Source organism: Epinephelus lanceolatus, chromosome 16 (genome assembly GCF_041903045.1).
Source record: "Epinephelus lanceolatus isolate andai-2023 chromosome 16, ASM4190304v1, whole genome shotgun sequence".
Taxonomy (NCBI): Eukaryota; Metazoa; Chordata; class Actinopteri; order Perciformes; family Serranidae; genus Epinephelus; species Epinephelus lanceolatus.
Window position 1 is genome coordinate 11771928 of NC_135749.1, and position 21572 is coordinate 11793499.

Sequence of the window (21572 nt, forward strand, 5' to 3'; positions counted from 1 at the left end):
GACACTGAGATTATCTGAAACAAACAGTGTCATTTTCTACTGTCCATGTACTAAGGAAGTGTATCAGTGGTTATGCTGATGCCACAGATGGCACTGGTACATACCTAGCCTTTGACGTTAAAACCATTTTTGGGTGTACAGGATATGTGAAATATGACAACAGTATGCAGTGTGCTTCCTTCATATTTGCTTGGTATGTGCTAAAATGCTAATAATCTCTCTCTGTTTGGGTGTCTGCAGGTTCACTGGCCCCAACCTTCCCTCACCCATCATTAGCAGCAAGAATTGGCTCCGACTGCACTTTACCTCTGATGGCAACCACAAGTTAAGAGGTTTCAGCGCCCAGTATCAAGGTGAGATGAAGAGAGGTTTTGATGTTTGAAAAAAACAACCACTAATAATGTGAGCCAGGTTTAACTTTGGACAGGAGGGTCTGCATATAATTGCTGTATTTTCATATTTGATTTAGATCTCCTTGGTAAAGTAAGGATAAATCCTAATATTTATGGTGAGCCACTGAACCTTTGTCTTGTAACAAAATCAAAGTATAGTTTCCACCTGAATGTGAGAAATAACAAAAATCTAGTCATTGACAGCCTTGAAGTGAAACACATTTGTACTCCTCAGAGGACAAACTAAGTGGCACATTGCCTTGGAATTTGCTGAGCACATTCTTGCTCCTAAACAACGTTGATGTTATGTTAGTGGCCTTTTATTTTGCGCCACTGTCAAGACAAAAGGAAAAGGGGGCTCTTCCCTTTGCCTCCCCATCTCCCCTGTCCTCCGTCCTCCTGCGTGTGACCCTGAAATCAATCAAAATCGATCTCTGCGAAGTATCTCAATTCCTGAAATGCATTTTAAAGAGAGAGGAGGCTTGCCGGAGGAGCTATGAGCGGGAATGCACATGTGTATCATTTGCGAAAGTCTTTTGGCACCCACAATGTATATAAAGAGCACGACACACAGCTGATAATGCAGCGGTGCCGCACATCATATTTAATTGGCGTCGCCTTAAAACGACTGTTACAAAGCACGGGTGTCTAGAAAGCCTGTTGCCTTGACTCCTCCTTGCCTATTCTGCTCACATCTCAGGTGGGAGGGCGATGCAAGGAGAGGAGGCAAGGAAAGGAATTGAGGAGGGAAAAGAGAAGAAGGGAGGGAACAGTCATTATGTTTTCAGGTCCAACAAAAAGGATTTGAAGACTTATTATTAGAGGGCCACAAGCACACATGGATGCACACACACACATACACTCTCCCGTGCATGACCAGGGAAAAAAGATAAGTTCATCAACAAAAAAAGGTGATCTATACTGATCTCACCTTCAGTCATCACATGGAAATCTAAGAGATGATGGGATGAAAGAAAGAAGAGAGAAATATGAAATGAAGAGAGATAGAGAGACAAGGCGGTGAGCCTATGGGTTTACAGGTTCAGTGTTAGATAAATATGTTTAGAAGATGAGAGAGAAACGGGAGGCTAATACTTTAATTAGATTAAACACTCCTCCATCCCCCACCTCCCACCAGCCATTCTCATCGTGACACTTGTTATGATTCCACAGCAGCAGCAGCAGCAGCAGCAGCAGCAGCAGCATCTCGAACGATAAAGCGGCTGTTGGTTGCATATCTTCTTTCGTTCTATTTCTTTCATTTCTTCTTGAGTCGTCTTCATCGTACGGGGCACAGGAAACAGCCCCACCCTATCAAACCCTGCACTTAATAGCTTAGTTTCCTTACTGGAAACATAATAATACCTTACTCCTCCTACTCTAATCACAAATCTGAAAAGAGCCTCTGTATTGTGATTTTCCTTTCAGACGTGTAATAAATAGACTTTTTGACACACAACTGAGATTAGGTTTGAATGACAATGCAGCTGAAACTGAGCAAAGGATAAAAACACATTTATGCAAAAGAAGTAAGGTTCCATTGTCAGGAACCGTCAAAGTAATTAAATAGGATGAGTGTGGAGGGGTGCACAGACAATGCTGATGGTGTTTTTGAAATTGGCGAATAAGTATGCATTTAGATGAGCCTTCTACTCTGCTGTGATGGCTTTGCTTTTTTATTTTCTCTGCATGAAACTCAATAATTTAAACGTCATCTTTTTATTGTCTGAAACTTAGTGGTTTTGCCTCTCATATACCGTGCCCTGTAATCCTAATCATCTAATAATAATAATGTTATTCCCCGCACCTTTCTGTGTGAGATGCAAAGAAATTGTAAATTGTTGAGCTCTCTTCTTCTATGTAAACTAAATGTGTCGTTTTTATGGTGTAACATCAAACAATTGTATGTTAAGAGTTCGGTTTTATAGTCAAAAAGTTCAGTCATTTTCTCATTTGACAAGTTTTAGCAGAACTTTTTATTTACTGGCTTTGTCAAAACGGCTCTGAACATACGTGGAGTGGGCGTGGGCAATGGTGTATGGAACATTACATATTATATACTGTATCTGCTGTAGACATTTAGACACTGCTGAAATGTGTGGGTGTCATTATTTCACTTCCTGCTGTCTCATATGTCTCTCTGCTTTGTTTTCCCTCACAGTGAAGAAGATGACTGAACTGAAGTCTCGTGGTGTAAAGATGTTGCCGAGCAAAGACAACCACCACAAGATATCAGTGTGTAAGTTACAAAATTTAACTCTGAAATAAGCAAGAAAGCAGGAAATGAAAAGTTTCACTTATCCAGTACAGTGTCCCCTGAGTTATCAAAGGAGAAAATAACTCAACCCTATCCTAAATGTTACCTCAAAAGAGCTATATGTGACATTCAGAACATCAGTGTAGCAGCAAACAGTTGTGCAATATGCTATATGCTGTGCTATAAAAAGCTACAAGAGAGTATTGGCATCCTGAGCAGAGAATGAAGTCAGGCCTGCGCTGTGTGTGTTGTAATCTGAGCTTCTCTGTTCTTTGCTGTGGTTTGCATGGTAGTGCATGTAACACCCTGTGTGTGTATCCCACTGGCTAGCTATTTGCCGCCGCTTTGCAATGCACTTAAGCCCCGTTTCCACCAAACATTTTCAGTATGGTACCTTTGGAGCCCAAAGTAATCCGTCAGACATGGTACCTAGTTTTCCACTGCAAACTGTATCTTTAAATGTGGGCGGGGTTGTTGTCACTCACTGGTCTGTCCAGGACTCAGTGTATTTCTGCACCCCGTTTCTTGTCCACAGAACGAGGCTGCATGCCGACATTTTCAGAACGAAATAGCTCAAAACAAAACAGGCTGCAGTGAGAGTCTCTCTCCATGGGATATTTAAAAATACCGGGTTTGTGCATTTAGTCCTTCTCAGACAAGCTCAGGGGTTTAGTGTTGCATTAGTCCAATGCTACGCAATGCTTTTCTTGTCTCCGTGTGAGAATTAGAATATATGCAGTTCACATAACCTGGCCGAAATTAATATATATAAACGCTAGGGGTGTAACGGTACACAAAAATCTCGGTTCGGTATATACCTCGGTACACAAGTCACGGTTCGTTTTTTTTCGGTACAGTAATGAAAAAAATAGACAACTATTAAATATCTTTTACTTATTGGTAACCTTATTAAAACATACCACCACAGCAGTTAACTCTTTTTACACAATTTTTGAATGAAACAAATATATATAAAATTCTGCTTTTTCACATTGTTTCAATGAAAATAGAAATATAAAAGTGAAAAATAAAATCCTGCTGTTTGTTTAACACATTTTTTGAATGAAAAGTATAAATATACATTTCTGCTTAAACAGTTTTACTCAATTAAAATAAAAAGTATAGTGCAGCTGGTCAGCTTTAAAGCCTGCTCAGATTCAGTTTTACTAGGAACTTACTTAGCTTTCCCACTTTGTTAAAGTGCAATAAACAAAACATGCTTATATCTAAAGTGCAGCTTAAACAATTTTACTCAACTCCAATGGCGTTGGTTATTTCTTTAGCGTGATGGTCAGGGAAACGCTCTTTCTTTTTAAACGACGACGATATCGTAGTTTGCACCAGATTGCTTTTTCTAGTCGTGCCGGTTAACGTTCAAACTCGGGTTGTGTCGCTTTAGATGCGTTAGCATGTTAGACGTGTTTCCAAGTACATACCCGACCGCTGTTCTGCAGTGCCGGCACACTGCTTTTGTCTTGTCCACTTGTTTATTTCCATCTTCGTATTTTACCCTGAAACCAAAGAGTTCCCAAAAGGAGGACTTAAAGTTTGCAGGTGGGTCTTCAGGTTCGTCAGGCTCACTTGCCATGTTGTCAAAATGTGAGAATGCGCTGCACAAAGTGAAAGCGGAGATTTACGGGACTCGGTCCGTCACTCAATATGTCCGTTGGGGAACTAGATATTTTAAATGGTTCGGCTCGCAAAAACGGAATTAAAATAAAACAAAATAAAATAATATCCTGCGCCCAATAATTCAGTACAGGGTCGTGCCGAACCAAAAGTCGCGTACCAAACGGTTCGACACAAATACATGTACCGTTACGGCCCTAATAAATGCTTGAAGATCCACTCATTAGTAAAAGTGTCAGTCATATAAAAACTAAAGTAATGGTCAAAGTTGTAATATAGAATAGTTAGGGTGTGTTGATTGAGTCACGTCGTCAGCTCGTGCATTGAGTAACATTACGATTTAATGTTCCACCTTAAAAATCCCGGCACAGTGAATTTAGTTTTTTTTTTTTTTGACTACAGTTGCTGCAAGAGGCAGCAAAACATCCTTTCATTGCGTATTTACTACTACTACTACTAACCAGCCACAACTCAGCCCTGAGCAGAGCGACCGTCCGCTATTGACCAATCAGACTGCAGTGTTCACAGCTCCACCTCTTAGTATCAGATCTGTGCGCTAGGTACCCCAACAGAGGGGGGACCAAAAATGGTAACGGTTAGGAACAGTTCCATTGGTACCATCCACAGCTTTTCGCAGTAGAAACGGAAAAAAAAGGTCCCGAACTGAACCATACCGTACCATACTGCTCGGTGGAAACGAGGCTTTATATGGCAGTTACTGCTGATAACACTATCCCAACCACGGAGGCCAAACAGTGTCATGGTGGAAATGGGATGCCCACCCTCCAGTTGCCCCACATGTTAACACCATTAGCACCTTTAACTGTTTCCACTGTTAGCACCGTTGGCTGTTAGCTGTCATTTAGTCACCTCCATGTTGAGAGCCATGTAGAGGCAATCCTGGCTCTGACTTTCGTCATAGATCTTCTCTGGATGTCTTCAACTTCATTATACACGTGTGGACTTACCTGGCAAAATAGAAAGCACCTCTAATTTAACTTCGTGTTGATGTTAACTGTGTATTTTTATCCTCATGCGTCTTGGATGAAAACTTTTCTTCCCACTGCACTGCAGAATGACACCAGTGTCTATCATGCTATGAGTTCGCAGTGCTGTTAAAGGCTTAAGCATTTTGCTCACGGAGAAGCAGCAGGTATGGCTGCAGTAGGAAGTGAACTCCATAAGAGAAAAGGCAACCCTGATGCAGTGAATATCCCTGTGAATTGCATCAGTCTTAAAACTGGAACAACAGTTGTCTCCACTTGTACGTCTGTCTGTTGGAGAAGATGCCAGGCAGTCCTTTTCACTAGTCTCAACTTTTGTTCAAAGTCATTTAAAAGTTTTTTTTCCCCCACTCCTTGGCTAGAGAACAGGGTGAATGCTGACTGCTGTAAGAGGTACAGACACAAAGGACGCAGAGTCTGTGCTCGAGATGCAGTTCTAATAGCAAATGGACAGCAGTAATTGCATTGGTTGCTGTTTTCACCATGGCAGTCTTCCTTGCCCTTGTTCCGTCTCACCCTCCGTCTGAGCTCGCCGTTCATTATCCCATTCAGCTTTATTTGAACATCTGTAACATTAACAACTTGACAGCCATGAGTCACCTGACTGGAGCGACACAGAGGGATGTCGAAGGGTTTAAGAACAACCTGTCAAACAAAAAAGAGGTGCATTAATGGTAATCCTGCCTCAAGGCCGTTTACAATTCATTTTATCCTCCTCTACCTCCGACTTTATCTTCTGCTTTTAATCCACACGTCTCTTCACTTTCAATCACTTTTTTCTTTTTTTCCTATTAATTGCATTGCTTTAGTGCTTTTTTTTTATTCTTTGCTTAACGTGCTTCCTCTTTAAAACTCCCTGTCTCTAGTATTTTGTTTTATTTGATTTGACCGCCTGTGACTCCTTATCCTTATATTTTGAGATATTGGGCTAGTTTACTCCTTGAATATGTATTCTTTCAAACTGTTATGAAGAAAACTTTCAAATTATACATTTAGACGTTTATTTTATTACATTTTGTCTACTTACAGCAGCAAGTCTCTCCTGAATTTGCCAAAAAGTTAGCATTGTGCAGTGTAGGCCAATATTTTTATTAGAAATGATCAATTTTCATGAGCTTGAAATATACTATATTATTATTACTAAGGGCCTGAACATTTATTCTGTTTGTGAGCAATTGTTTCCAATAGAAATGTATTACATTGCCCTATGTAAATCTTTGAATGCTGTTTTCTCAAAATGAGTTTTTTGTCATACTCCAAGTCGAACATCTCAGCCTCTGTAGCACCTATGTACACCAAACTTTCCAGTTATACACCTAGCTATATTCTGAAGATATTTAAAGAGGGATTTGTTAATAAATCATTCCCAGCCTGATGTATGTGACAATTTATTCACAAAAAATGGCAAAAATTGAGTTTTTTTAAGGCTATGGACAGTATATTTTGATATTCTAGGTAATAAAAGCACATATCCTTAAATCCCTCTGTAATTTTTTTTTCAGCTTATATGCAAACAAAATGAAACAAGAATTTTGCACCTGGCTTTATCAGATGCTCAGATTTATCTTCCTAAATATATGCAAATTAGTGCATATTAAATGAGATAATGACTAATTTGCATAATTAAACGTTAAAATTTTTAAAAACTTGTAATACTTTTTTTTTCATACTCTTGTAAGTAATCAGCTGAGGAAGTTTCATGATGATATCTGTTATTTTATAATTTTACTCTATTCACCTGTAGCGTCTCACCTTATGAAAAGTTATTTTTTTATACCAAACCAGTGATTAATCTGTATGAATATATCAAAGAGTCAACTCGTAACATGCAAAAATGTTGTACTGGTATTAATTCCTCACATCTTAAGTAATGTTTGACCAGTACTGGATAATGACAATACTTGCAAATGAACACTATCCCCAACAACTGAACTGCAAGGCTGGACCTCCGTCATCACCTCACTGTTTGCTGCAATAATCAAAGATTGAAGATACAGCATATCCTGTAAAGATGTGAGTAAGATGTGAGACACAGTCACATATTCCCGAGTTAGTCACCACGGTCCTTTTTTTTGCCATTTTTGTCATTACCTCTGCTGACATCACTGAGCCTTGGTTATTGCCTCACGTCGGCAACCTGGCCAATGAGCAGGTGTCACATTGCTTTGGCCCCGCAGTCCTGTGACCCCTCCTGCTCAGTCAGATGGGCTCTCCTGATCAGCCAAGTTTATTTGACCCCCTCTGGCACTTTGCCTTCCACTGTTTTGCACCCAGTGACATGATTAGACAGAGCATCACCAGGAGCTGGTAAGAAATGTTAAGCAGGGAAATCAGTGCATGCCAAATTAATTGATGTACACAAAACTAGCACAGTGAAAATATCGAGCCTTTCTCGCATGACATTCAGAAAAGCCTGGCAGCTTAAATTCTGCTCGGCCTTTTTATCTTTTCATTTGTTCTGTAATGATAGAGTGACTATTGGCCACCAGAGGGCAGAAAATTAACTATAAATACACACATATCAATGAGCCTTATTATACTTAATCGAGTTTTTACGTTTTAATGGGAAACATGCATGTAAAGACTTTTGAACAGACACTTAACAAAGCTAAACAGGTAACGTTGTTCTTCTTACTTGTCTTCATCTTTCTGTCTTCTCCCATTAGTGTCTCAGATGGGTGTAGCGCAGGGACACAACATGTGTCCAGACCCGGGGATCCCGGATCGGGGAAAAAGAAAAGGCTCAGACTTCAGGTAAAAGCAACCACAGAATGATTTCATGAGCAATTAATTAAGTTTTTGCTGAGTAGATGAAAGATTCCTGAACAAGAACAGGCTGATTGACACACACAGACAATAGTCAGAGAAGATGATTATCAGGTTTCTAAGACCGCGAATGGTGACCCTATTAGTCTATATTAGCTGTATTACTATATTGGCTTGAGCTTTACAGTATAAACACATATGGCTTGTGAAAAAAGGAAGATAATTTCTTTCAATTTCAGTTCTTTTTTGCAGATATTACATTCATTAGTCTAATTTTTCTTTTTTTAAATGTGACTTTTGTCTCGATTCTTCAAATAAGTTACTTCAACACAAGGCTTTCAGTTTTCTGATTCAATCGTTGAGGCCTAATTAACTTGTGTAAGTAGTACAAGTGTGCTCTGTGACCGTTTACTTTTTGTTCTCTCATTGTCACTTCAGTTGTCTAGTATTTAAATAAAATAACACCAAAGTTTTAATTAGTTCCACCTCCACTGTTTCCTGGAAGAGGTGTTTTTTTTAATTTAGTTTTCAGCTGTTTCAAAAAGGTACTTTTGTAATAATCAGGCAATGAATGTCTGAAATTCCAGTGTTGGCATTGTGCTTTGTTAAAATTCATTACCAAATTTATCCCGGAATTATCTCCAGTTTCAGCGTTAAGCATTTTAACTTTGTTCACAGTTGAGATTTAATCAGCAGTGAGCTGGGAGGAAACGATCAAGTGCTACAGCAAATCAGGGACTGCATCTTGAAATGTGTTCTGGCATACAGCACATTACCCAATGTCATGCCCCATAAAGCCACTGCAACCAAAGCTGATAGAGAAGTGTGTGCTCTAAAACAAATACCCTACCATTTGAGCCACTGCACACTAATAGGCTGCCTCTGTGGGATGGCAGTATAACCGGTGGGATTACAGAGTTTCATTCCTGTCAGAGCTATTGTCTCTATCAGTGGTCAGCTGTAACACAGACAAATGGGCAACATTCGCCTCCCACCATGCAGCACTTTTGGATATCACACCCGCAAAGTCTTGGAAAGTATATATATTTTTTCTCCAGCAGTAAACATTTTTTCTTGGTACTCTCACCCCATGTGCACTCCCACTGCTGAGAGGTGTTTTTTTTACAGGGCAGGTTTGTGATGCCGATGTGTTTTTTTTCTGTATGCAATCTAACTGCAGGCGAGGAGCCACGGTGCATTTCTCCTGCGACGAAGGTTATGAACTGCAGGGCTCAAAGAGCATCAGTTGTCTCAGAGTGACTGACAGCTATGTAGGCTGGAGTGACGACCGGCCCATATGCAGAGGTAAGGATTGACATGTAGGTTGTGCATCTATGCACATGTGCAGCGGTGGTCATCGAAATGTAACCTCCATTTATATTTGCATACTCATGTGCACTGATGTTGACGTGCTTCTCCTGTGCTGTCATTTTGTGTAAATGCCCCATCCATTGTCTTCTGTTTTGATAAAGTATTCACCATTTTGATGCGACTGGCCTGACTTTGACCTATGGCCAGCATTCTTTTGCTTCCTGCTGTTTAGCCATGCTGGCATGGAGCTGCCCATCACTCATGTCTTCCTCACTTCTGACCATTTTGTGACAGGCAGGAAGAGCGGTCAGGCTCCCTGTACGGTATCTCCAATGCTCATATTCTCCTCAGTTTCAGTTTTCAGCCTCAGTGAACTGAATTAATCAGAGCAGATTAGATTTTTGAATTTTTATATAGTATAATTGGTTTAATTGATGGGTATCTGACTTGTGGAGTGTATTCATTGGAGCAGGACATATTAATATTTAACTTTAACTTGGTGGTAGTGTTCTCTTAGAGCTTAAAAGTGAAAAAATCCTAAACCCACTACCCAAAAATTCCAATTATTAGTAAGGCACGTTCAGCACACTGGTCCAAACTTTAATGCTTAATTTTAGTAGACTACACAATGCATATCAAAATGTTTAAAGTCAGTGTTTTCTGGTAGGGATTCTTTTTGGTTTCAATTCAGCGGAGCTCTGATTGTCAGTATTAATCTGAAAGCACTCGCGCAGAGAAAAATAGTCAAATGAAGTATCTTTGATCAGTGCAAGGCTTCGTGTTTGTAATGACAATAGCTCAGACTGGCAAAAAATAAAAAAAAGAAAACACACAAAAAAATTAGCCATGGTATTTTAACAATGCTCTATGTTCCACCAGCAAAGACAATGTGTTATAAAACAAATAGTGAAGCAGACATTTAGCACAGGCCAAAATTAAAGCCTCTTAATCTATATGTTTACAATAACAATGTATGAGATGACATTGTGAAAACAATGCAGCAATGTGAATGGGGTTCCTCCGCTTTACAGGGCTTCATAGTTTCATCTCAGTATTTAGCTTTAGTGAAAAGCTCTAAAAATGCACTGTACACTATTTGCTTAGCACCAAACGAACATCTGACAGACAAAGCAACTAGTAGGCTTGGTCAGTTACTATTTTTCCAGTTTCTACTTTATCTATTTTTTAAATTTCATGGGAGTATATGGTGTATGAAGGGATTTGTGTGCCTCACTAGAAGCCGTTAAAGGAAATGACCACTTTAGCCGAATTTTCCATACACTTGAAGTGCATGGAACCCACGTCCAAAATAATTTTGAAAATGTATAAAACTCTGCTGATGCTTTTCAGAAACATCAGAACGGCTCATCCGTTGTAATCCAAGTGCCCTGAAGCTGTGGCATGCAAAATTGACTTGAAAAGAGATAATTTACTCCACTTTTATAGCGTAATTTCTCACCGTGGTCAGTTAGCCTGCACCTTGTGAGACTCGAGAACAAGAACGTCTCTAAACGTTCTTGAGTCTCGTGCTAGTTGCCATGTAAACACAGCACGCCTGCAGGCTAACCGACCACGGTGAGAAATTATGCTATAAAAAAGGAGTAAATTATGTCTTTTCAAGTCAATTATGCATGCTGCCACTTCAGGGCACCTGGATTATGACGGACGAGCCGTTCTGACGTTTTTGAAACGCATTAGCAGAGTTTTATTACATTTTCAAAATGATTTTGGACGTGGGTTCCATGCACTTCAAGTGTATGGAAAAATCCAACTAGCTGTTATCCTCCGATATCCCGGACGAGTTTTGTGGATATTTTCATTCCAAAGTGGCCGTTTCCTTTAATTCACTAAGTTCGATGTGAAAATGTGCTGTGATTTCCCACTGCCCGCTGTAATTGCTTCCAACTCCAACTGTTCACAGTCCTTTAACGTTATCCCCACCACAAGCAGTCATAATGTTTGTCAACTCAGCTGCCTGTTCACCAGTGGAGACTGAGCTCTTGTGGCGCGTGATGTGCACTACACACAACCTCAACACATTCTCTCCATGAATTTAATAGAAAGATAAATGTCTTTTAAAAGTATTGCAAATCATACTGCTGGGATTATATCCTGCATTACCATAATACCTTGACACCACCCAAGCCTAACCACTAGCCAGTAAAGATGACAGAGCATTAGCAGCCGAAGAGACGTATTTTTCTCTGAGGAGTTGGTGAAGACCAAAAACAGAGCTAAAAGAGAGCAAATATTGGATTTATATTCACCAGGTACTGTTTGCCATATACACTTAAATGATGATGACATGTCAACATTGTGTTCACAGCTTGTTTCCACTGCCCCAAATTGTCCACAAAAATCAGTGCCTTTGTCATTACTGCCTTGTAATTAACAAATGCTAAGTGATAACTCTAAAAGTTTAATGTAATTAAAACAAACACTTCTGCAACAGCTCCTAGATTGAGAAAATCACAACATGAGAAAGAGCATTAACAGAACCGCTTATATGAAAATGTGTTTGAGATAAGGGTAAGTAATGATGGACCTGCACTAACTTGTTTATTTTCATAAACCTATACATACAAATAGGGGGATTTTCATCCATGTTTGCCTTAATATGTAGCAGGAAGATCTATATCAACCATCTTGCACCAGTTTCCCCATTAGGTTTTCCGAGCACCCTAATCTCAGAGGGATTTGTCTAATGTAATCACCTGCAGCATCCACATAAACTTCACCTATAGGCCCTCGTTGTTACTCCACTTCAGTTAATGCATTCTCATAAATCCTGCTTTCCACAGGTACCCGCGTTTTTTCTTTTGTCTTGGACTGATCCGATTGTACCAAAATTAGATTACTGCACAAAGGAGTGGGTGGCATGATCTCAGATAGATTATATGGGTGGGTGGGATGAGGGGAAGGGGGTTGACAGTGCTTCATCTCATCTGAGCTACTGTCAGTCACCTGCATTTCAAAAAAAATAATTCTGGTGCTTTGTGACACCAACCATAGTGATGAAGGCCTTGTTCTGACACGTTTGTCTACTCTTCCTCTTTGAACTAAAAAAATAACACAAAAAAGTGATTGAGTGCAGGCCAAAGTATCACATTCAGTTGTTTTTCTGTTTTATGTAAAGAAACATTCGAGATTGACACAACATCCACATCGATGTCAGTCAAATTGCCCTTTAAAAATATCTCATTCCATCATTCTCATTTAACCTTTGCTACTGTGTCTTTGTTCTGCTTAGATTAAACATCATCCAGGCATAATTGAATCTCTGTATCCTTAATTAGCATTAGTCATCATTAAATTGTACAACACTATCAATAGCACAGGGAAAAAATTCATCTCTGGCTGCAAATTCGTTCTCCTGATATGAAATTCAGTTCTTTCCGGTCACACCGAGATCCCGCAATTGTTTTTCGTCAGGGACTTTGGTTGTGAGGTGGCCTGTTCCACTTTCATGTCTATCACTGAACACAGCGGGTGGGCTGTATCAGACACAGTGATCCCCGTGATTAAAAAAAAATAGGTGGATATGATAGCTTCAGTGGACATCCTTTCTGCTGTATTATTTTCATTAAGGTCACCCTCACTGTCAGCACAACTCAAATTAATTACTTTATTCTCCCTTTAACTTCGCCAAAGTTCCTTTTTTCATTTTAATAGGGGTGATTTGGTGGGAGAGGGGTGGAGCACGGAGCCACTGAGTGGGGCTTGAGCACCCGAAGGACCTCTCTGAGACGTAACTCATTAAAATTTGGGGAGCTGGTTCAAGCCCTTTCAGGTTATCCCCACATATGTACACACGTACACTCTCACTTCCCTCAAAGTACTCATTAGAAATTCTGCTTCAATTTGAAGGGGTATTTAACAGTTCTGCCATGCAGACACCCTCGGGCCTTGATAAAAAAGTCACATTGTCCTTTAAAGTTTGGTTTGCTAACTCTTGACCTACTCTATTAAGTGAGAATATCACAGTGTGATGCTTGATTTGTGTTTTGTTATGTGTATTTTTATCCCCACAATAAAGTCTCCCATGCATGAGCTATACTTGGGCAGTACACAGAGATAATAATGGCTGCCTAAATTTATTTTAAAACATTTTAGGAATGGCAGAGGATCATCTGTCATTGTCTTTGTTTTATTATAATAATAAGTTAGCCTGACAATGTCTACAAAACAACTCCCCAGTATATCTGCATAGAAACAGTGTGATTTATTTGTATTATTGAATCTTCCATTAGTCTTTTTTTCATTGTGCCACATTAAATTGGCAAGTGAAGTGTTTGCGGAGAATCCACAGCGGATGATTTTGTTGAGATGGCTCTTAGGTTTATAATTTGATGATGGTTTAAAATAAGGACAAGCCATCATTGCCAGTCACTTGCCAAACAGCTTCAACAACTGCTTACTGTTTAGTCAGGAACATTGAAAGAAGTTGGTAGCACTTTACTTGAAGGTATCTACATAAGGGTGACATGACAGTGTCATAACTATGACATGACACTATCATGAACTTGTCATAAACATTATGTACATGTCATAAACGTTTATGACCGCTGTCGTTAAGTGTCATTCAGTTTTTGTAATGACAAGTTGACATTAAATTTGTTTGGGATGTCCTTATTATGACAACTTGACATTAACTAGGATGACATTACCAGTTTGTCATAACAATAATAATCATTATGTCAACTTATCATAAACACAAAAAGAGGTGCATTTCTTGTTAATGTCAAGTTGTTATGACAAAGACATCTTCTGGTAATGTCACTTTATGACAAGACACTGTCAAAACCTGTCATCAACGTTTATGACTGCTGTCATTAAGTGTCATTTGGTTTTTGTAATGACAAGTTGACATTGTTTGGGTTGTCTTGATTTTGACAACTTGACATTACTCAAAGTGACATTACCAGATGTTGTCTTTGTCATGACAACTTGACATCAACAAGAAATGCACCTCTTTTTGTGTTTATGACAAATTGACATAATGATTATTACTGTTATGACAAAGACAACTTATGGTAATGTCACTTTGATTAATGTCAAGTTGTCATAATCAAGACAACCCAAACAATGTCAACTTGTCATGACAAAGACAACTTCTGGTAATGTCACTTTGATTAATGTCAAGTTGTCATAATCAAGACAACCCAAACAATGTCAACTTGTCATTACAAAAACCGAATGACACTTAATGACAGCAGTCATAAACGTTTATGGCATGTACATAATGTTCATGACAGGTTCATGACCATGTCATACCATAGTTATGACAGTGTCATGTCACCCTTATGTAGATACCTTCAAGTGTTACCAAGAAGTTAAACAAATGCATTTTCAGTCATTACAGAGTTGTATTTTGGCAGCTCTGCTCATTAGGATTCTGTTTAGGATGCTAGCCATGTCACTTTGTAGAGATTGAGGTGAGAGTTTGGAAAGCCCCCACAGGGTTTTTATGAACAGAATACAGAAAACACAAATAAATAATTGATTACACATAATGCACAAGGCAAAAAATGCAACTGCAAGTGTGAGTGATAAATCTATCAGGTGGAGGCTGAGGTGATTGAAGGATGGATCAGTGAAACTTCCACTCAGACAGCATCACTACTTGTGGATTCAACATGCAATCCAGGAGCTGGTTAAACAGATGCTACGTCTTTTGTGGCTTATTAATGAGAAACAGTTCGTTCAAACTGTCAAACATGTTCCTCTGTCTGTGTCTTTCCCTTGTAGCACCAATGTGTGGAGGTCAGTTGAGAGGACCCAGTGGTGTCATCACATCCCCAAACTACCCAGTCCAGTACGACAACAATGCGAACTGCACTTGGGTCATCACAGCCACAGACACATCAAAGGTAAAAGTCATTAAACAGGGGATTTAAAGGGACAGTTCACCTCAGAATCCAGAATGCATATTTTACCTCTTACCTGTTGTGCTATTTATTAATCTAGAATTTTTTGGTATGAGTTTCCAAGTGTTGGAGATGTCTGCCTCCTCTTGAATGTAATGGAATTCGATGGCACTTGGCCTGTAGCAATGTCTCTTTCCAATAAGCATGACTTGGTTACTTAAGAGACCTTGTCATAAGCAGTTGCGTGTAGATACTAATCTCCTTCTTTCTTTCTAGCTCCATGATGCTAAGTGAGCTAGCTGTAGATACACACTTTTTGAGTGTAGATACGTATGGCGCTTTTAGCATCACAAGCCAAGTGCCATCTACTTCTACATTTGAGAGAAAGCAGACATCTCTAGGGCCGATATCTTCACCTCACACTAAAACATATTTAGATCTAGTTATCTAACCTATAAGTTTCGTCTTTGATTTTGAACTCTCTCTGAGTGCGATGCTAATTTAGCTTTGCTACTGTAAGCGCCTGTTTCCAGCGGTGTGCCAAGCAGTTCGTTTAGCTGCCAGCAAACTGACAAGCAGTTGACTGGTGTGTTTGCACCTGTACTAGAGGAACTTGAGAGGAAGCTCTTCCCTGACACACATGACTCATTTTATACTTTTGATAATTGCAACAGGACGTTTTGGGGGCACCATGTGACAGAAGCGCTCTCATAGAAAAATGTGAGACATAAGTGAAATGAAAGGGGGGGTAAAGGGCACTGGAACTGGGCCAACAGAAGACAAAGCGAATTGTTAAAAAACACCTGTGGTGAGAAAGAGGAGAAGAGAGTAAAAAAACTAAACTGACGGAGGAGTAATGGAGAGGTTTAGAGTGCATGCTCAGAGGATATCATGAAAGTGTCATAGCCACTCTGTTCAGACCATTGACTTTGGAGTTGTGTTCAAGGCCACCCAGCTGCTTTCCTGCCAAATATCCTTCACTGAACTCAGACAAAACGGTTTACAAATCTCTTCTCTTATTGCACTGTGTCAAGTTAAGGAGAGGCTATGTGAGGTGAAAGGCGAGGCAGAGGGGGTAATCAGATGCAATGCACACCTACCCAGCCCCACCCTTCGCTTGCATGCATACAAACAAACACGTAGACACCCTTGGGTATATCCAGCGGGCAGCTTGCTGAAACAGACAACGGTACTTTGGGCTGTCTCTGGCGCTGTTGTCTGGGCCAGATGAAGATGGAGCGAGGCTGTTCTTCCTGTTTAGAGATGTAATGGGCTTCTATTCCTGCCCGTCCGCATGGGCCCAGCCAGAGGAGACGTTAGGTCAGGCAGGAGACTGAGGCGGAACTGCATAGGGAGGTGGGTTGGACGTGACGCAGCTCTTCTAGACCTAAATGCAGCCTCATGACATCATGACTAATGTGGGTTCTTGTCAAGTGTTGCTTCTTCATGATGTCCTGAAGGTACAGAATGCAGCTGTTTTTCATTGACAATCTTTTAGGTGCTTATCTGTCAGTGTCAGGGACGCGGGGGTCTCTGTTCTGAAGCATCCAAAATGTCAGACATGACGTCAGAGGTGGCAAACAACATAAAGTATATATATATATGGCTGCTGTGCTTTTTTCCGTGCTTGTTTATTCCTCCCCCTGTGTGCCTCACCTGTTGGCTGGCAGATGGGAGATGAGTTTTGTGGTATGAAACTCTATTTATCTAGTGATCTGACCTATTTTGCCTACACACCATCCATCTCTTCTCTCCACCTTGGCAATTTTCATTAGGCACTGGGTTTAACATAGGACAGAATGCAATTTGCATTTATATAAGCTTTTTCATTAGGCCCGGCTCTCTTGGCCCTCTGGAAACATTAAGAATTTGGCAGAAATCAGTGGCAGCCAATTTACAATCGGAGACAAAGACAGTCCCTGTTTTGCTTTTAATTTATTTATATTTAAGTCTCCCACATTACCCTGTTTTTTGTCTTTACTTATCAACAACATCATAATCAAACCTTTTTTGTCTTCCTGTCTTTATTAGAGCTGCCCCTTACTTGCTTCAGCGAGGGCATACTTATTGATTTCCTTACCTTGTTCTACCTTCTCTTCCCACGCTCCCACCTGCAGCATAGAAATGAGATGAAATAAATAGCTCTGTTTTTCCCTCACTGTTAAAATCCAATACATTAATCTTTTGAAACTTTTGCGTCACCTTTATGATACATAGATTCACCTTGTGGACAACCTTAAATTCCCCCGCCACATCTCCTGATGCGCTTAGAGTCACTGTAAGTTTGGCTTAATAAGCCACAGAGGCATCTGTGACCTGCTGATTTGATGAGCAAGAGAAGGGGTCATGCAGACCGTCTGGCAGGTAATCAGATATTTGATTAGTGGGAGAGAGTTCATAATCAGCTGATAGGAAGTCAGTTGTAGCAAAATATACACGGACAGTCACATATAATTGGATGGAACTCTTCAAACTGATATTATACACACAGGGGATAAAATAATGAAGATTCATGAATGTTGAGAGAAAAAATGGTAACGATAAAGGGTTCAAGTTTTCCATATAATCTGCACAGCTGGTACATATGTGTTGGTGGAATTGTGCCAGACAAATACTCAAAAGAGACTGATAGATGATGGATGGATGGACGGAGTGGTAGAAAGTCACAGATGGGAAGGGGTCTCTCCTCTGCACTTGGTGTCAGGAGCATTCAAGCATCTGCCGTTTATGGTTGTCTAAGCAATGTCCCTTCTGTTGTCCAGGTGATCAAGCTGACATTTGAGGATTTTGACCTGGAGCGAGGCTATGACACTCTGACGGTGGGAGACGGCGAGGTGGTGGGAGACCAGAAGACCATCTTCCACGTGTGAGTGACTCCTTCGACCTCTATCTTTTTGCCTTTAATCTTCCCCTCTCTGTTCTCTAACTTGTTCTGGCTTTTATTTTGCACCGTCGTCTCGAGCAGTCATTTTCATTTTCGCCACTCATGTTCCATGTAATCATATTCCGTCTTTTGCTTTCTCCTTCCTCTTCACCTTTCTTCTTTTTGGCACACTTGCCTTTTCTCCTCCTCCACTTCCCTGCAGCGGGCAGCACCCCTTTCTCTCTTCCCTTTACCCTCCAGCCCTCCTCGCTCTGCTGTACTGTTTCTCTTTCGTTTCATCACCACCTGATGCAGTAGTGCATGAAAAATAGATGCCGCACCACATTGTCAATCATCACTCTTTTCAATGTTAAAAACAAGATCACAGCCATGTGGTGCAGCATTGCGAACTGCATATTGATGCCCCCTAATGGAGTTTGCGCTAGCAGATGCTCCATAACAATTCACAGGATGTTGTTATTAATTGTGCTGAAATTTACCACCTTAATAAAGTTTTTATAGATCAATTTTTATGCTAGACTGCCTTGCCCGCGTGGGAACTGGGAGGTGGTGGGAGATAAATGAGGGAGAGATTTGTGGAGGAGGGGTTTGTTGATAAGTGAAGATGTTCCTCACTTTAACAGTTTTGTGCACATACTTGCACCACACACAAACACTGGCAAAGACCTAATCTATTCAATTAAAGACTCCCTCTGCCCTCATGGACTTCCTCATGATACAAAAGTGGAGTGAGCAGTTCAGTCATTGAGATGGGATGCACTCTTGCACACAAACAAACTAGAACAATTTAGGACCAGAGAATATACTGCAGCTATCAACACGGTGTAATGTAGGACTGTATTTTTTGTGAATCAGCAGTGCAGGCAAGCATGCGCAGGGTGTAGGGAATTGTCTTTTTGTAGCTTTAAGGTCAGAGGCATGTAACCCTACTGCAGCACACTCATAAATGTGCTTAATAGGTAGTGAGTCACCGCCAATCAAATCCCTTCTTTTCGCTTGAAAGACACAGTGCACTGACAGTTTGATAATGGAAGAGAACAATTTGGTGCGAGTCCGCCACAAACGTTTTTCCCACGGGGAAAATGATGCCCTTGTGTTGGAGGAACATAATTGTCACGAACAGATAGACTACCTTAAATAGGCCACCAACAGGGATGGTGTTTTAGACAGTAATAAGCTTGCAGGTGAATTTTATCACGCTGAATTAGGTTGAATGTTTGATAACAAATCCATACCTGCAAACCTGTTCATATTAATTAGGAATAATGGAATTGTATTGACCGATAAGGCAACACGTCTTTAAAACATGTGCTGCTAAGCTTTTAGTTTTAGTTTTGCAAACAGTACAAGAAAAGCAAAATGCAAGACTAGATACCGGTAATCTGGACACACTTCATATTGCATCTTTCCTCTCACATCTGCATAGACAAGTTCACAGAGACTCACCACAAATTACCAAAAGGCTGCAGGAAAGGATAGAGACAGTGCTTCTTTACCACTCCCACCACCCTCTTTGTGCCGTCACTAAAATTAGAGCCCTTAATCACTTACTCCACAGCTATACACTTCCTAATTAGAGTTGGGGGAATTACTATTCAAATAGGATTAAATTACTTCTGTGGCATTGACTGATCTTGCCTTCATTTTCCACTTTCTTGTCTCCAACTGTTTTGAATTAAAGGGTTAGGGTGAAAAAAAAAGAGGTTTCTCAGAATGGAATTATCTGCAACAGTTTTAGAGCACTCTACTTTGATGAGAAAAGTCAGATAGTTTAATATATAACTCAAGGTGTTGTGTTTTTTCTCTTCGCATGAAAGTTTTTTAATGATGCAGTGGAAACAGGGCCTCTGGCTCTGACTGCAGTAAGTGCAAACACTCCTTATAATAATTGAAAAGAATAAAACCCAGGTTTCACAACTGACGCACCTTGCAGCCACGCTATATTTAGTAAAAACAAATATTCACAACAATCTTAGAAGAACTTGTCCTTTTGTCTCTTTGTGCAGCCTGTCTGGCACCACCACTCCAGACCTTGTGGTTAGCACCAGTCACCAGATGTGGCTCAACTTCAAAACAGACGACACCAGCGGCTCCCTGGGATTCAAGGTTTCCTATGAAGGTGAGGATGCTTCAGATATTGTGGTTGTCAGTCAGCGGGATGTGCCGGCTTGCTGGCTGCATTTTAAAAACTCTTTGTTTGACAATCTCAAATGGAATGAAGTGTCTTTTTTTAAGTCATTTACCCTTGTGCACGGTGGCTCATTGCTCAGAGCTGACAACACGGGCACTGACAGAACACATTTTGCTCCAGTTGACTGTAACATTATTGTCCTTCCCTGCATTCATCATCATGAGTTTAGTTTCAAGAGCGGAGGGGTCAGAGGTGCTCCATCTGTCCCATCTAAGACTTTTGTAATGAAGCTTAATAGCGTCATAACAAAACAGGCGTGGCGCTCGCTGCCATGTGAGCTCCTTCTGCCGCATCGCATGCTGCATCAACAAATTACTGCTAGAATACAAAGCACTTAAAGGAAACATACAGTTCCAAGCACTCAGTACAGTCAAGGACTATCAGAAGTAGCTGGTTCTATTGCAGCTATGCACAAAGTCCCCCTCCACTCAAAAAAATTTGATTTTCTTAAGTTTATGTCCCCTAAATGTCTGACATTTACTCTACTGACTTGTGTCTGTGCAACGTCTGTCACTAGAGAGGTGTTTTCATGTTCCTCCACTGAAAGGCAGCAATGTCTGTGCATTTCCCTAAAATCTGATATTCAAACATACCTCAGGCAAACTAGATCCGACATTTCCCTAATACGAAAGCCAATCGCTGTCTAGTATGGGAAACACATATTGATGGGAGCAGACTGAGACCACCAGCGCAGAGCTAGGGTTAGCATTAGCCTCATGAAAGTTTTGACAGCAGTGTGCAGTTTTTGGATGTAGACTGGACCAATGTGAACACACTGTAACATCGTAGCGGAAACTGTATGTTTCACAACCACAAACTCTGTGTCAGCCACTGCCACTGCTTTTTCACATGGTCAACCTAGACTGAGTAGCACTGGAGAAGGTGTAAAGCGAAAAACAAAGCCTACCACAAGCAGTGGTGGTTAGCAGGGGGAGACCATATCCAGAATGTTTTCATTAGCGTAAAATCACCTGAAAATAAGATTTTTTTTATTACCTTAGAATGAGCAGTTTACTACCCAGGTCAAACAGAAATGAGAGAGGGAATCAAGCCTGGAGATGTCTGAGAATGATTGGAATGATATTTGGGAGGGACAAACTAGGACTACCAATTCAAGATCCTGGTGGGAGTTCTGCTGGAAAAACATATGGGATGAATGCTGGAGGCTGTGTGGTAAACCAATCGCGGACCACTTTCACATTTTTTGGGGATGCCCACTAATTTCTCCATATTGGCAAGAGACTGCCAAAGAAACGACGAAAATCTTTGGA

At 40.5% G+C, this 21572-nt stretch overlaps 1 protein-coding gene across 1 annotated transcript in view; it reads left to right on the plus strand.

Annotated features, from left to right (window-relative positions):
* csmd2 (CUB and Sushi multiple domains 2) overlaps positions 1–21572 on the plus strand; it is a 289863-nt gene that overhangs the window by 137523 nt on the left and 130768 nt on the right. Inside the window, exons 6-12 of the mRNA XM_033636937.2 lie at positions 241–353; positions 2554–2631; positions 7949–8036; positions 9229–9353; positions 15108–15229; positions 17989–18092; positions 20117–20229. Of these exons, the coding sequence (XP_033492828.1) occupies positions 241–353; positions 2554–2631; positions 7949–8036; positions 9229–9353; positions 15108–15229; positions 17989–18092; positions 20117–20229 (743 nt within the window). The remainder of the gene's footprint in view (positions 1–240; positions 354–2553; positions 2632–7948; positions 8037–9228; positions 9354–15107; positions 15230–17988; positions 18093–20116; positions 20230–21572) is intronic.